The 15570-nt window shown below is 40.5% G+C and overlaps 1 protein-coding gene across 1 annotated transcript in view; it reads left to right on the top strand.

The window, feature by feature from the left end:
* Nucleotides 1–15570, top strand: part of LOC150101358 (phospholipid-transporting ATPase ABCA3-like) — a 197056-nt gene that overhangs the window by 82557 nt on the left and 98929 nt on the right. Inside the window, exon 4 of the mRNA XM_090400779.1 lies at nt 9157–9315. Within this exon, the coding sequence (XP_090256905.1) occupies nt 9157–9315 (159 nt within the window). The remainder of the gene's footprint in view (nt 1–9156; nt 9316–15570) is intronic.

Here is a 15570-nt window from a genome sequence, read left to right as displayed (position 1 = left end):
ATCAGGTTGACAAATAATATGCTCTTTGATCGACAGCACACATTTGCTACAGGGAAGTTATGTTTTAGTAATCTGCTTATTTATTGTTAGATTTGAGATGTGCTGAAAAAAATTGTTTTTAATCAGTGTATAGTATGTCTTTTTGTTGCGAATTGTGCTACATATTTTCAGTATGATACAAGTGTCCTTTAGTACTGTTGTTAACTCTCTGTGGACACTCCTTCCCCAGGCATATGGTTGCGAAGCACAAAGCCACTAGGCTAACCACGCGGACTATATGGGCATAACTCTTTCTCTATCATCAATAGCACTCCCTCTCCCTTTTTACCCCTTCTGTCCTCATGAAACACATCATACCCTTCCATCTCTATTCCTTCAGGATGTCATCCTCTTCCAACCATGTCTCACTTATTCCGACAATTTTTAGACGAACAGATGCAATTAGTGCTACCATTTCATCTGCCTTGTTTCTTATACTTCTAGCATTTGTATACAAACACAACAGCTCATTTCTGGAGTTCCACTGATACCACTCACTCGATATGATTCCATGCTCAACTGGGGCCATTTCCCTTTCTGCTTCTTCATTTTAAAACCCTTTTCAATTCCAACTGTTTCTTCTTGATCCCTGGTCATCCCATTCCTTTCCTCCCTACACATGCTCACCTCCTCTTGGAACATCCACCTTTTTTCATGCTGTGTACCCCTGTCCACCCTGATCCTCCCATTTCCCTGCTCCTCTTGCACACCCATTCTCTCATTTTCTATACTCATACCACTCACTTCCCCATTCATAACTACCTCTTCAATCTCTCCTGTCTTACTCTCCTGCTCTTCCACATCACTTCCAACTCGATCTGATTCCTTCTCTCTATTCACTTTTCTACCTTCCAGCCGCAGTCTCTCCAAGCGACTCACACCATAACCACTCAAATGCAGTCCATTACTCCCATACAGCTCACTTCGTCCCTCAAACTCATTCCACACATTAACAAACTGTAGTCCCGTCTCCTCACACATTTCAGCCAGCATATCATTCATAATCCTTCCTCTCTGCCTCATTTCACCACAAGTCATACCTAGGCAACATGCTAACTACCCTTCCTGTCACACTATTCTCTTTTATCCTTCTAAACAGCCTCCTGATATCCATTCTGACACACTCTTTGTCCTCTCTCCAATCATTCGTACCTATTAATACTATTAACTCTTTTGCTTGCTCCTGCCTCATATCCAATGCCTCAATCACTCTACTAATTTTAGCGCCTGGAAAACATACCCTGTGCATTTTATCCTCCAGCATACGTTTAATAATGGAGTCGCCATACAATGCCACTTGCTCATCTTTCATTAACTCTTTCATGCCATCATTATTTATTTTAATAGTTTTTACCCGAATTTTCTTAATTTCGTTCCGCATCCATGTCATTTCTTGCCTCATCCAATCGATTTCAATTTCCGAATTTCGCAACACATTCTCTCTATCATTCAATCTTTCTAACTTTCTAACTCTCGACCCCCTCTTCTCACTTTCACTCTCATTCATCCTTCTTTGTTTTTGTACTTTTGGTCCAACATGCATCCAACTTTCGCTATCATTCTTCCCATTTTCACACTCATCTTTCTTTGTTTCTGTACTTTCAGTCCAACATGCATTGAACGTTCGCTATCATTTTTTCTTTTTTCGTTATCATCCATTCTTTCAATTTTTTTTACTTTCGATTTCTGCGTCATGCCATTTCTAGTTTCATTTGTTATCTCAATTTAGTTTACCACCAATCTCACCTCACTTTCGTCCCTTTGAACATCCGTTACATTTTTCAAATTTCCCATTTTCTTTTTTACTGATTTTTTAACATTTTTTCGCCACTCTTTCTCACCATCCTTCTCTTTCAAACGTGCACTCATTTTCCCGTGACAGTTTTGCTACTAACACTTTCTGTCATCAATTTCATATTTGTATTCATCAATTCCTCGTTCAGGTCACACTTTGCACACACACACCCTCCTTCCATCCTCACCAAATATCCACAAATCATTTATGTAATCGAAAGAATACATATAACAGACTTCACACTAATGAAACGACTGAAATCTAAATTAAAGTCATGGAATGACAATGCCGCTGCCATTTGTTTGCAGGTTACTAAGCCTAATAATAATGATTTTGTAATTAAGTTTTTCCAAAAAAAATCCCCCACAGTAATAAAATCAGTAGTGCACAACGTTTACAGCCTCTCTTACTCAAACAATTACACATATATATTTAATTATTCCTAGGAAACTTATCCCAATCAGGAGCTCTTCTTATACATGTCACTGCGCTTGATTCACGAACGCCCTCCATGGATATGGATCACATTATGAAGGAAAGTGGTATTAAACATGATATCAGAATTGGAGATGTTAATATATGCTCTTTGTTTTATGCAGACGATGTTATACTTCTAAATAAATCCGCTACAAGTTTGCAAGATTCCATGACTAAATTGAATAACTGTTGTAATAGATATGGTATGAAGGTCAGCAATAAAAAGACAAAGACAATGAAAATAGGTAGAATTGTTGGAAATGTCAACTGTGTTTTGAATGGGGAACCTGTAGAACATTTCAGCTACTTACGCACGATTTTTAGTGAAGATGGTAAATTAAATATGGAAATAGACTATTAGATATATGAATATGAAGAGCCAAAGGCTTCAATTCGGCTACTTATAACTTGTTTAAGTTAAGGGATATTACATCCCATATAGTTTCTTAGCCGAATAAGAAACTCAAAGAGTTTCATGCCGAATATAGTAGAAACTATATAAAGTTCAGCGATTCCAAGCGTAAGCAAATACCTGGATACTGCAGCAACTGACCCTAAAGGTAGTGCAAGCTGAGGCAACTCATGTCAAAGGTGGAGTAAACTCCGATCACTACTCTTGATATTTACCCATAGTGTGAACTTAGCTCCTAGGAGCTGTATTATGAGAGAAGGTCACTACCCAGACCGGTTTCAACCTTTATCGAGGTCTCATCAGTGAGTAGGCAGGCCTAGTTAATATCAAGTTTGTAGCGAACAGAACTTGCAACCCTTCTAAGAGTTTTGCCATGAGGTGTCCTAATAAATTATTAGATATATGAATATGAAGAGCCAAAGGCTTCAATTCGGCGACATATAACTTGTTTAAGTTAAGGGATATTACATCCCATATAGTTTCTTAGCCGAATAAGAAACTCAAAGAGTTTCATGCCAAATATAGTAGAAACTATATAAAGTTCGGCGATTCCAAGCGTAAGCAAATACCTGGATAGTGCAGCAACTGACCCTAAAGGTAGTGCAAGCTGAGGCAACTCGTGTCAAAGGTAGAGCAAACTCCGATCACTACTCTTGATATTTACCCATAATGTGAACTTAGCTCCTAGGAGCTGTATTATTGTTCGAAATTATGAGAGAAGGTCACTACCCAGACCGGTTTCAACCTTTATTGAGGTCATTGAAGCCTTTGGCTCTTCATATTCATATATCTAATAATTTATTAGGACACCTCATGGCAAAACTCTTAGAAGGGTTGTAAGTTCTGTTCGCCACAAACTTGATATTAACTAGGTCTGCCTACTCACTGATGAGACCTCAATAAAGGTTAAAACCAGTCTGGGTAGTGACCTTCTCTCATAATGTCGAACAATAATACAGCTCCTAGGAGCTAAGTTCACATTATGGTAAACGACCCAGAGGAAGACCAAGATATAGATGGATTGATACAGTACAAAGTGCCTTAGACGATAGAAATATAAGAGCTGATAATGATGTTGGAGTCTTGACAAGTAACAGACTGATTTGGAGGAAAATTGTAGATAGGAAGTTAGTAAAGAGGTAAATTTTTCATGTAGTACTATTATATCTTGTACACCCCTTGAGGGTACAAGTCAGGAATTTGATGATGATGATGATAGTCTGCTTAAGAATAGTGTCATTTTACATATGAAAAACATGTCCTGCCCTTTGCCATGTTTTGAACTTGATTATACTAGATATTTTAGATTGCTTATAGAGTTAATATCATTTGTAGTTATATCTGATCCTCCATATACTGTTGTCATTTACCAGACCAAATATCTTTCTAAGGATTTTCCTTTCAAAAGTTGAAATCAAATTTTCTACCTTTGCTATTAATATCCAGGGTACACATCTGTGGGTAACAGTTGATGAATTATTGCTAACCAAGCTAAGTACATATTTGTACTTTAATCTTCTAATAGATATCGTTTGACATGAATATTCGAGAGAGAGAACAAAAAACCCTGATTATGCTTTTTTTTTTTTTTTTTTTTTAATTCTGTTCTTCACTTCTACCATTTCATTGTCTTCTGGTTTTTAAAATATTTGAATTGTTCCACTTTTGGTAATAAATACATGTATGTGAATGGTCAGCATTATTATTATTATTATGGGCGACTCCAAGGAGTCCTTAGACTCTTTGAGGGAGGCCCTAAACATCATGTCCATCACGACTATTCGATATTCACACAGTATCTATCATACTTTGCCTTGAACTCATTCACCGTCATAGCGCCCACAACAGACTCTGGCTGCTTATTCCACTCTTTCACCACTCTAAGAGTAAAAAACCCAGCTCTAACACTTTTACTAACCACACTCTTGCCCAGCTTCCATGGATGTCCCCTAGTCCTCCCACCACCAGTCCTGTTTGCAAAAATATCCTCTGAATTAATCCTATAGAATCCCTTCAGCAATTTGAATGTCTCAATCATATCTCCCCTTTTCCGCCTATCAACCAATTTCTGCAACCCACAAATCTTCAACCTGTTTTCATAAAGTTCATTCAATAGACCTGCTGTCATCTTGGTCACTTGCCTCTGGATCCTCTCAACCTCCTGCCCATCAAGAAAAAACCTAGGTGATCAAATCTAGACACAGTAGTCGAGATGGGGGTCTTATCAAGGCTAGATACAGAGAAACACTAACTTGCTTATCTCTGCTCGTCAAAGTATTCTTCAGCATCCAAATGATTTGATGAGCTGATTTAGCCACTTTTGCAATGTGCTCCCCTAAACTTCAACTCCCTATCCACCAACACTCCCAAGTCCCTGGCCTCATCAATCTCCTGAAGTACAGTTCCACCAATGTGATATACTGCTGCTAATCTTTTCACCCCAAAATGCATAACCTTACATTTTGCCACATTAAATTTACATCCGTTCTCCTTAGCCCAAACCTCCAATCTATCCAAATCATCCTGCAAAATTTTGACATCTGCATTCACTATTGCCCTACCCAATTTTGCATCATCAGTGAACAAATGAACTGTTCCTCTCAGATCCTTCCCTATATCGTTAATGAACAAATTAAACAGCAGTGGTCCAAGAACAGAACCCTGCGGCACACCACTAGTCACAGGCCATCTTTTGGACTCTACTCCTGAGTAAACTACTCTCTGGTATCTCTCCATCAACCACCCTCCTATCTATCTCACCAACCCTATATCCATTCCCATATGTTGCAGTTTACTTATGAGAATTCCATGTGGTATCCTGTCAAAGGATACCACATGGAATTGTGGTATCCTTTGACAGGATACCACAATTCCAGGTCCAGCAGTATCACTGTAAACCCATTCCCTTATCCAGTTCAGCCGTCACTGTGTCGTAAAACCTGAGAAAGTTACTGAGGCATGATCTACCCTTCACAAAACCATGCAGTCCCCCATACAGTATCCCATTTTTATCAATCGATTCCTGTATTTTTCCCTTGACTACTTTCTCCAAGACCTTGACAACGACTCCTGATATGCTGATCGGTCAGTAATTTGCAACAGTAGTCTTGGATCCTCCTTTATGCAGTGGAACTATTTCCCCCCCTCTTTCCACCCCTTCGGGACTAAACCAGACTCGAGACTCAGATTAAAAGATATGGTCAAGTGACAATTCTTTAGCTGCTTCACGTAAACCCATGCTGGTATACCGTCCAATTCCATAGATGTATTCACATTAAGGTTCTGTAATAGCCTATTCACCTCCACATCATTCACCACAATTCCCCTATAAAATAATGGTTCCTTCATTCTTTCATTGTCACCACCTGGATGATATAGTCTTGCAAAGTGCTCACTCAGTAATTCCACTATATCGACTGATTCAATGACCTCCCTACCATCGGCGTTCCTTAAAATCATTCTGCTGTGTACAGTTTTTCTTTTACTTGCAGCATATTGAAAGAACTGTTTGGGAGTCTCTTTAGCTTCCATGGCTAATTTCCTTTCATAATCTGCTTTTGCTTTTCTTACCACACTCGTTACCCTTCTGGCCTGCGCTTTATACCGTTCATGTGCCTGCAGGTCACTGTTCTCCTTAAATTCTCTCCACAGTTGTTTCTTATTTTGCAACTCAAATTTAATGGTGTTATTCATCCATTTAAACTCCTATGTGATTTACTATTCAGATTCTAGGTATACAGTCAGCCATAACCTCCTGCAAATGCTCCTTGACCACTTCCCATGCCCTATCAACATCCAGCCCTTGCAGTTTTACATACAGTGGCACTGAACCAAGCAATCTCCTGAGCTTGTCATACTTGCCAGCACGGTAATTGTGGAATTACCATGCTACATGTACCCTGTCTTAATCAAAAATTTCTCACATTTAGCCACCTCCCAGGTCAAGACCCTATGATCACCCTCACCAATAGGTGGCAACATGGTCATATTCAATACAGTCAAATTCTCAGATGCTGTTACTAGGTCAAGCACTCTTGAACCCCTAGTATTTTCAATTACATGCTGTCTCAGATAGTTTTCACTTAGTAACTGAATAAAATCCAGTTCTTTCCTCACATGTGTCCTCTCCTCCTTCCAATCGATGTTATCATAATTGAAATCTCTATAATAATTACCCTCCTTCCACTCATTTCATCAATTTGTCTATGCATACTATCTCCGCCATCTATTCCAGTTGGGTGCTGCTTGTCTATAATAAGCACCCAACTGTACATTTTGTTCCGTTCGTCTCAATCTCACACCAAATAACCTCAAATGAGCTCTTTTCACTATCCTGCAATACAACTTCTATTCTCCTTGGCTGCAGTTCATCAGCTATCATCAATAACACTGCTCTCCCCCATTTTATTCTCTCTCTCTCTGTCCCTCCTGAACACACTATACCATACACATTCTTTCCCACTAACTATATCATCTTCTGTCAGCCATGTTTCACTAATGCCAATAACCTGTGGCCAGGAAGAGCCAACCAATGCCAAAAATTCTTCCTTCTTGTTCCTAATACTCCTGGCATTAATATACATAAAATGCAGAGGAATGGAACCAGCAGGAATACATGGGGGAGTTAAGTTAGGGTAGAGTGAGGGCAGAAGGTAAGCAGACAGGAGCAAGCTAGGAGAAGTTACAAATGGGGTCAGCATAAGTAGGACTGGTTATATACAAAGAAATGAACTGTTATTCTTATTTATGAATGCCTGTCATGTCAGAAATAAGGGAGATGAAATTTTTGCATTGATTGAGTTTATGTGCCCAAAAATAGTTGGGATAAGTGAAGCATGGTTAGATGAGAATGACATCTTGACGAGAATAGAAACGGAGGGCTATGATCTTTTCCATGAAGATAGGAATGGAAGAAAAAGTGGGAGAGTGCTGCTGATGATAGCATGGGAATTGTCTGTGCAAGGTTGAGATACAAGGAGGAACAAGTGGCAGTGGTTTTGAAGCAGCATGGTGTGAAATGGAGGTTGAAGAATGAGATATTTGGTGGGGTATTGCTAGGCCAGGGAATGTGGAAGGTGGAGACAAATGTTTAGGCAACTTGGCTTAGTAAAGTGAAGGGTATATATTATGGGTGATTTCAATTATGGCAATATTGATTGGAATTGAAGAGATAGCATCATGGAATAAGGAGAATGAATTTCTCATGTTTTTATGGGACAATGATCTTAGGTAGTAAAGAGTCTTAGATCTGGTTATATCATCAGAGGATGTGATTGCGAATGAAGTGGCTAATCTTGCCGGGTTGGTGAGAGTGGTGATGAAGTGATCACCGGGTTGTAACCAGTCACATGAGAACTTCTATAAAGAAGGGATGTAAGTGGAACTATAAGGCTGGTGATTATGGAAAGATTAGGAGACAAATGGAACCTATAATGGTTGCTATTCAGGCATTAGAGAAGTTGATGATGACTAGGATTCAGAAGTGGGTTGACAACTGGAACCTATATTAGCATGGTTCAATGATTTTTTTTTCCCCACGAGAGAATGTAGACTTCGCATGATGAGCTGTTTGACCCCATGGAAGTCAGATATTAATAATAATAATTTCCTGTTTCAAAGTTCCCAATTTTCTTACTTTGTCTCAACCAACTGATTCTGCCTGGTATTAATCATTATTTTAGTTTTGTGTTGATTAATTTTTATTTATATCTAATTCCAGGCATGTTTTTCTGTTTGGTTCATGACATGATGTTAATGTCATCTGCAATGGTACAATCTGCAGCGATTTGTTTATTAGAGTCTTTAGTATTTGCTGGCAATGATCCTATAATGTATTCCAAAGCTAAGTTAGATTTTTGGAGCTAGACTATTTCTTTGCTTTAACCCTTTAATTACTGCAAAGGGATCTGTTAAATCATTTTGTGTTTTAACCTGTGCTTCTAAGTTTCCCATTGTTAATATTGTAAATCTTATTAGCTTATTTGATATTCCAAGGCATATCATGATCTCATATAATTTTCTCTATTAATGCTTGCTATTGTGTGCTTGTTGGAAATTAACAAAAATCTGAATTTTGATATCACATTCCCAAATAATCTTTAATAATTGTTTAACTATATATATGTGAATAATTGTAGATTTACCTTTCCTGAAATCTGTTTGTTAGACATCACTTGGGTTGGGTTATTTATATACTCATATGTAAACAGCATTTATTACAATTGATTCTTACTATAGCAAATTGATGGGGACCACAGAAATGGTTTGCTGTAGTGAATTATCATTTCAATGTTACTTATGCTATGGGCTCTATTGGAACTTTTTGGTAATTCTCTCTAGTGAATGAATTTGTTAAAATGGCATTTGCTATAGTGAGAGTTAATAGTGTTTATAAAGGATTTTTAAATTCTTAGCTGTTTTTCTAAATTACAAGGTGGAACTGCAACGTTTTCCTTTCCCTCCATATGATATCAATGAAGGGGATAGGTACAATATTTTGGATGCTGTTCCCCAGATGATAATATATGGATTTATTGTCTTGTGTGCAGTCATTGTCAAAGGAATAGTTGATGAAAAAGTTAACAGAGTCAAAGTAAGTTTTATTTTATTGAAAATAAAAATATTATTACTTTTATTATGAATACATTGTTAAGTAGGAATAGAGTGGTTTTGCCACTGTTAAAACATTAGATTTTGTCATCTAGTGTTTATTGTAATGTGGAAATGTTAGTTTGGAGACTAGTGACCAATGCAATATCAGGACTCTGGAATGTTAGTTATGAAAATAGGTTCAAGGAATGTAAATTGCAATTTGGTGGATAGGTTAGAAAATGTGATATTATTATTATTATTGATGCCAGACTTCCATAGTCCAGGACAGATCTCAGCTACATTTTAAATAAAAATATAAAATGAAATTATAAATGCAATTTAAAACTTAATAATAAAAATCCTTAGCCCATTCATGAAACTAACATACTATAGTACGTTAGTATCATAAATGGGCCTTTCTTGGGTGGGAGCAATATAAAAAAAAGTAAAAAGAAGATGGTTATTGAAAGTTTATTTTTCACTTGGTTAGAGTATAATAAATTTAGTTTAATCCATTTATCCAAGTGTGAGCAAACAAAGTTTGCGCCTGAAAGTATCTTCAGGACTAGGGCAAGGTGATACAACACCAGGTCAACTCGTTGCAAAGGTGTAGCAAGCTACCAACACTCCTGTCTCAGTATCTCCCTTAACACAAAACACATCTCCTTGCGGATATGTCTAATGTTATGCATTAAGGGAAGGGCCACTACCCAGACTAGTTTCGACCTTTATTGAGGTAGAATGGGAGTTCATGTCTCTCATCATTGGCCTTTGGAGAATAAAGCATGCTGAGGATCAGCAGACAGTAAAAGAGGAGTATGATATAAGATAGAGTAGGATAGTAGGAGGTAAAAAGAGGCCTCAGTCAACCTGTTTAGCCTTATTGGCTAATTGGTCTGTAACATATAATCTCAATTTACCTGTTCAGAAAAGGTTAAACATAGACTTTTGTCTCTAGTTCTCATATTATTTTATCTAAAGTAATGATTTACTCCAGTATTAATGGAGGTTCTTTTTATGTTACTAGATATAATATCCTTATTTCTATTCCAGGTAAATAATATATATAATTTTTTTTTTTTTTTTTTTTTTTTTTTTTTTAAACAGGATATAAATAATAGGACTTGTTTAAATATTTATTTTAAATCTAAAATAACGGGACTTAAGGTCCGGTAAGTAGGAATGAATAGGAACTTACTGAGGAACTTGTATACCTGGTACCACTGGGACTTAGAATGGGGAAGAGACTGGCCCGGGAGATGCCGCTCACGAGGAGCGGCACCGCCTCGCAGTAAGCCTTCGCCGCCCGGGTTCTCAGCTCTCCCCCCCTTGTTTGGAGTAAAGAAACTGTGCCAGCGAAAGCTTTCTGGCTAGGGGAAACAGAGTGGTTATTCTTTTTCCTGGGGTGGGGGGGATGGTGGGTTTTTTTTGGGTTCTAAAGAGATATACAGGGCTTGATGCGTCCCTGTATAAGAAAGCATATTATCGGTGGTTTGCAGTATTGATTCACAAATTTAAAGTCTCCTAGTAAGTGCCTTTCTTGTGCAAGAAATTTGTGTAAGTAGAAAAAGAAACCTTTTCTTATTCTTGCATACATTAAATTTGCGTCTCGTACCTGGGATTTTTTCCGTACTTTCCAGATGTGATATTTTAGTACATTGATTAGGAAGATAGTGAACTTTTGGGTTTTTTGGACTGGTGGCGGGAATTGTAGTCGTACTACCTCTTCTACTGTCAGCATGGGGATTCCCAATGCTGTGCTGAGTCTCTGCCAGATGCGTTGGGCTGGTGGGCAAAAATAAAAGAAGTGGTCCACCGTTTCCACGTCCCGGCAGACATCGCAGAATGGGTCGCATGGGTTAGGTACATACCGGGATTTCACCTGTTTCACCGGGAGCCGCCCGTAGGCTATTCTCCAGGCTAGATCCCGATGAAAAGGCTGTCCCCAGCTATTTTTGATGTTTCTGAAGAGAATTTCATTATTTGTACTAAGATTGGGTGTATCACGCCTGGAAAGTTGGAAGAAATCCCAGTATACTGCTTTGGGTTTGTGTGTGAGGATTGCTATTCCTCTGTCTCTGAGTGTTGTGATCGATTTCACTACTGTACGGTACCACTTGGGCACCCCTCTTGCGCGGGGTCCAGCATAATCCGTGATCCCAAAGAGGGGGAGGAAAAGTCCTATAAAATATCTAATTAGTAGGCCAGAAATGTGGTTGGAGTTTAAGGCCTTCCGTACGGTTTTGAACGTGTTTGCTTGTAGCAAGCTTCTGTGATCGGGCAGAGCATAACCCCCTTCTTCCTGTTTGAGTTGTAGATATTCTTTCTTTACTTCGCGTTTTCTCCCATTCCAGAAGAAATCCAGGAGTTCTTTTGATAATTTATTTTCTTGTGCCAGTGTGATGCCTGTGATATTGACAGTGTGCATCAGCATTGGGGTGACGATTGTTTTTATTACTGTCGCTCTGCCATAAAAGGAGAAGAAGGTTGGTTTGAACAGCCTTATCCTTTCCCTGCTTGTCTCCTGCAATTTTTGGATTGGTAGTGCTAGGGTGTCTGAAAAGGGCACGCCTAGTATAGTTAGAGGCTGTGTCTGTAGCGTTAAACCGTAGGGAAGTCCAGTGCTATGGAAATTTCCGAAACTTTTGATTTTGGTTTTTTGTGCGTTAACGCGAAGACCACTGACTGTGCTGAATTTTTGCAGCGTGTGCAGATAGATATAGATGGACTCAGAGTCTCTGAGTGTAGCCACTACATCGTCTGCATATGCCACTATTTTGCATTGTCTGGAGCCTTGGGGCAGTGGAATACCGTTAATTGCGGGGGTGTTATCAATTCTTTTGATTAGGGGTTCTAATACTAGGGAGAAGAGGAGGGGGCTTAGCGGGCAGCCTTGCCTAACCCCTCTCTTTATGCGGATTGGTTCTGTTAGAAACCCATTAATAGATAGTTGGGTCGTGGCTTCCGCATACATGTTTTTAATTGTACGCCGAAGTCTCGGGCCCACGCCTGTTTTTAGTAGGATGTTCTGCAAGTACCTGTGGTTGACGCTGTCAAACGCTTTCTCCAGGTCGGTGGAGAGAAGTGCCAGGGGGTATTTTTTCTCTTTGGCCAGTTTGATCAAGTCTCTTAACAAAAAGAGATTGAATTCCATAGATCTACCAGGGATCCCATAGACCTGTGAGCTTGTTATTATTTTTTCGATACCACCCTTGAGGCGCATGCAGATAATTTTTGCAAAAATCTTGTAGTCTACGTTGGTTAGGGAGATTGGACGCCAGTTATTCGACAAAGTCCGATCTCGGTCTTTCTTGGGGATAAAGATGGTGTGGCTCTTAACGAATTCCTCGGGGATGTTTCCCGAAGTGAGGAATTCGTTAAAGATGTTTATTAACGCTGCCAATGCAAATTCCCAGATAGATCTATAGAATTCTATCCCCAGTCCGTCTGGCCCTGGGGTCTTCTTTGTTTTCATCATTCTGTACGTGGCCTTTAATTCGGCTGCAGTTATCGGCCTGTCCTGCAGGGCACTAAGATGATCGGGAAAACGTGTTGCGTCCCACTCACCGAAGTCATCCGTGCCCTGCCGGTCAGAGAAGATACCGATATACTGCTGATGAAAGTGACCGAGTATTTCGTGGGTTGAGCGTAAAATCTGGCCCTTCTCCTCGATCTGGTGAATCGTTTTCTCATCATTAGCTGCCACCCGTTGTTGGTTGTAGAATGCGGCGGAAGGTGTTTCCAAATGTCTGAGATAGAGTCTCGTTCGAAAGTCGAGGTCCTCGACTCTACTCTGCCGCTCTTGCTGCAGTTCTATTTCTACTTGTCTGATGAGATCTCCGCAGGGAACTCCGCTCCGTTCGTTTGTCCGGTACCAGCCGAGTTCCCTGTAGAGATCCCTCAGCCGTTTGCGTTTTTGGTAGGCCCTTTCGCGTCCACATTTTTGGAACAGTTCCCTAGCCTGCCTCTTGAAGGTCAGCCAGTTTTCCCAGTCCCAGTTGGTGTTTGTCCATCCGTCACAGAGGTTCTGTAGCTGGTCGCTGAAAAGACTGGGGAAGGTAGGAGGGAGCCTCCAAGGACCTTGGCTGTTTCCATCACCTCTGGGAGCGTGATTTTTAGTATGACCATCTTGTGGTCGGTTGTCAAGTTATGCACTGCGGTGTGACGTATCCTCTGAACATATTGTTCCAGGTTTTGGGACACGTACACTCTGTCTAGTCTTGTCGATATCTGGCCGCGGCCCCACGTAGTTTCTACTTTGGCGGGGTTATTCCGCCTCCAGATATCGACGAGGTCAAAATTTATACAGCATCGATTTAAAGCGGCAATGCCGCCAGTTCCGTTGTTTGCGTTCCCGCCTATTTTGTCTAGACGTGTGTCTTCCACACAGTTCCAGTCTCCTGCAACTATTAGGTGTTCTGCTCCCAGGAGATAGTTTTCAAGGGCAGAGAAGAAACCACTTCTGTGGTATGGATTGTTCGGGGCGTAAACTGCAGCAAGTCGGATGGTACGGCCACCGTACTTCCAGTCCACCGTTACTAGGCGTCCTGTGGCGTCTTTTTGGACGTTGAAGAACCCCCCCGCGATTGGGGGGCGAATTAGTATCCCCACCCCTCGCGAGTGAGCGTCCCCGAAGCACCAGTAGCTGGTGACCGGATAGCTTCTTGAGAAGTTCTCCACGTCCCAATGCTTATAGAAATGGGTTTCTTGTATCAGGAGGATATTAATTTTGTGTGTTAACATTAGCCTCCAGACAGCGCTTTGCGCAAAGGGGTTGCGTAGTCCGTTAGTGTTTAAAGTTGCGATTTTGACTTCCATGTTGGTGTTAGAATGAGGGGGGGCGTTATCTGGTGTTTGTTTTGTGAAACCCGGTCCTGGTTCCTCGTCGGAGCTGGTTGCACTTTGAGCATCCGAGACAATGACAAGCCTGTCTGTAGAGTCCCTGTCTTCGTCAGAGTCCATTTCGTGGACTTGGGGTTGTGCCAATTGATCCATTACTGGGGGTAGGCTCTCTAACATTGTAACGTCATTGTCGAGGGGCTTTGCGCCTATTGTTCGACGTTGACCTGTGGTCTCTGTTTCGTCCTCCGATGACATCATGCTGCTTTGTTTCGCTTTTTTCTTTTCCTGTGATTCCGTTTCTCTTGCGCGCTTTGTTGGGGCGCTGGGTGTGACCTCTTCCTCTTTCCTGCAAGCTTCATGGTTTGCCACATTGATGCTGGTGATGTTCTGTGTGTGGCGGCTTGCCTTGGGTATCTTTGGGGTTTTCGTTTCCGTTGCTGCTTCCTTTTCAGCCTGCTGGCCGAGCTCCGGAAAATCGCTCCTTGATATTTTCTCAGGGTTTCCCTAGTCCTGAAAGTATCTTCAGGACTAGGGCAAGGTGATACAACACCAGGTCAACTCGTTGCAAAGGTGTAGCAAGATCACCTTGCCCTAGTCCTGAAGATACTTTTAGGCGCAAACTTTGTTTGCTCACACTTGGATAAATGGATTAAACTAAATTTATTATACTCTAACCAAGTGAAAAATAAACTTTCAACATCTTTCTCTAAATCCAGAGTAATTTATTAAAAAAGGGTGGCACACCATTTGGCAACTCCTATAGGTAGAGATGACCTACGAATGCTTCTGCCTAGTATCTCAGCTTGGGCCTGGCTCCCACTGAAGAGACCTCAATAAAGGTCGAAACTAGTCTGGGTAGTGGCCCTTCCCTTAATGCATAACATTAGACATATCCGCAAGGAGATGTGTTTTGCATTAAGGGAGATACTGAGACAGGAGTGTTGGTAGCTTGCTACACCTTTGCAACGAGTTGACCTGGTGTTGTATCACCTTGCCCTAGTCCTGAAGATACTTTCAGGCGCAAACTTTGTTTGCTCACACTTGGATAAATGGATTAAACTAAATTTATTATACTCTAACCAAGTGAAAAATAAACTTTCAACATCTTTCTCTAAATCCAGAGTAATTTATTAAAAAAGGGTGGCACACCATTTGGCAACTCCTATAGGTAGAGATGACCTACGAATGCTTCTGCCTAGTATCTCAGCTTGGGCCTGGCTCCCACTGAAGAGACCTCAATAAAGGTCGAAACTAGTCTGGGTAGTGGCCCTTCCCTTAATGCATAACATTAGACATATCCGCAAGGAGATGTGTTTTGCATTAAGGGAGATACTGAGACAGGAGTGTTGGTAGCTTGCTACACCTTTGCAACGAGTTGACCTGGTGTTGTATCACCTTGCCCTAGTCCTGAAGA

Source organism: Typopeltis vanoorti, chromosome 11 (assembly GCF_054136105.1).
Source record: "Typopeltis vanoorti isolate ZY-2024b chromosome 11, IOZ_Tvanoo_1.0, whole genome shotgun sequence".
Lineage (NCBI taxonomy): Eukaryota > Metazoa > Arthropoda > Arachnida > Uropygi > Thelyphonidae > Typopeltis > Typopeltis vanoorti.
The sequence above is the reverse complement of the archived record's forward strand: the minus strand, read 5'-3'. Positions and strand labels throughout refer to the sequence as shown.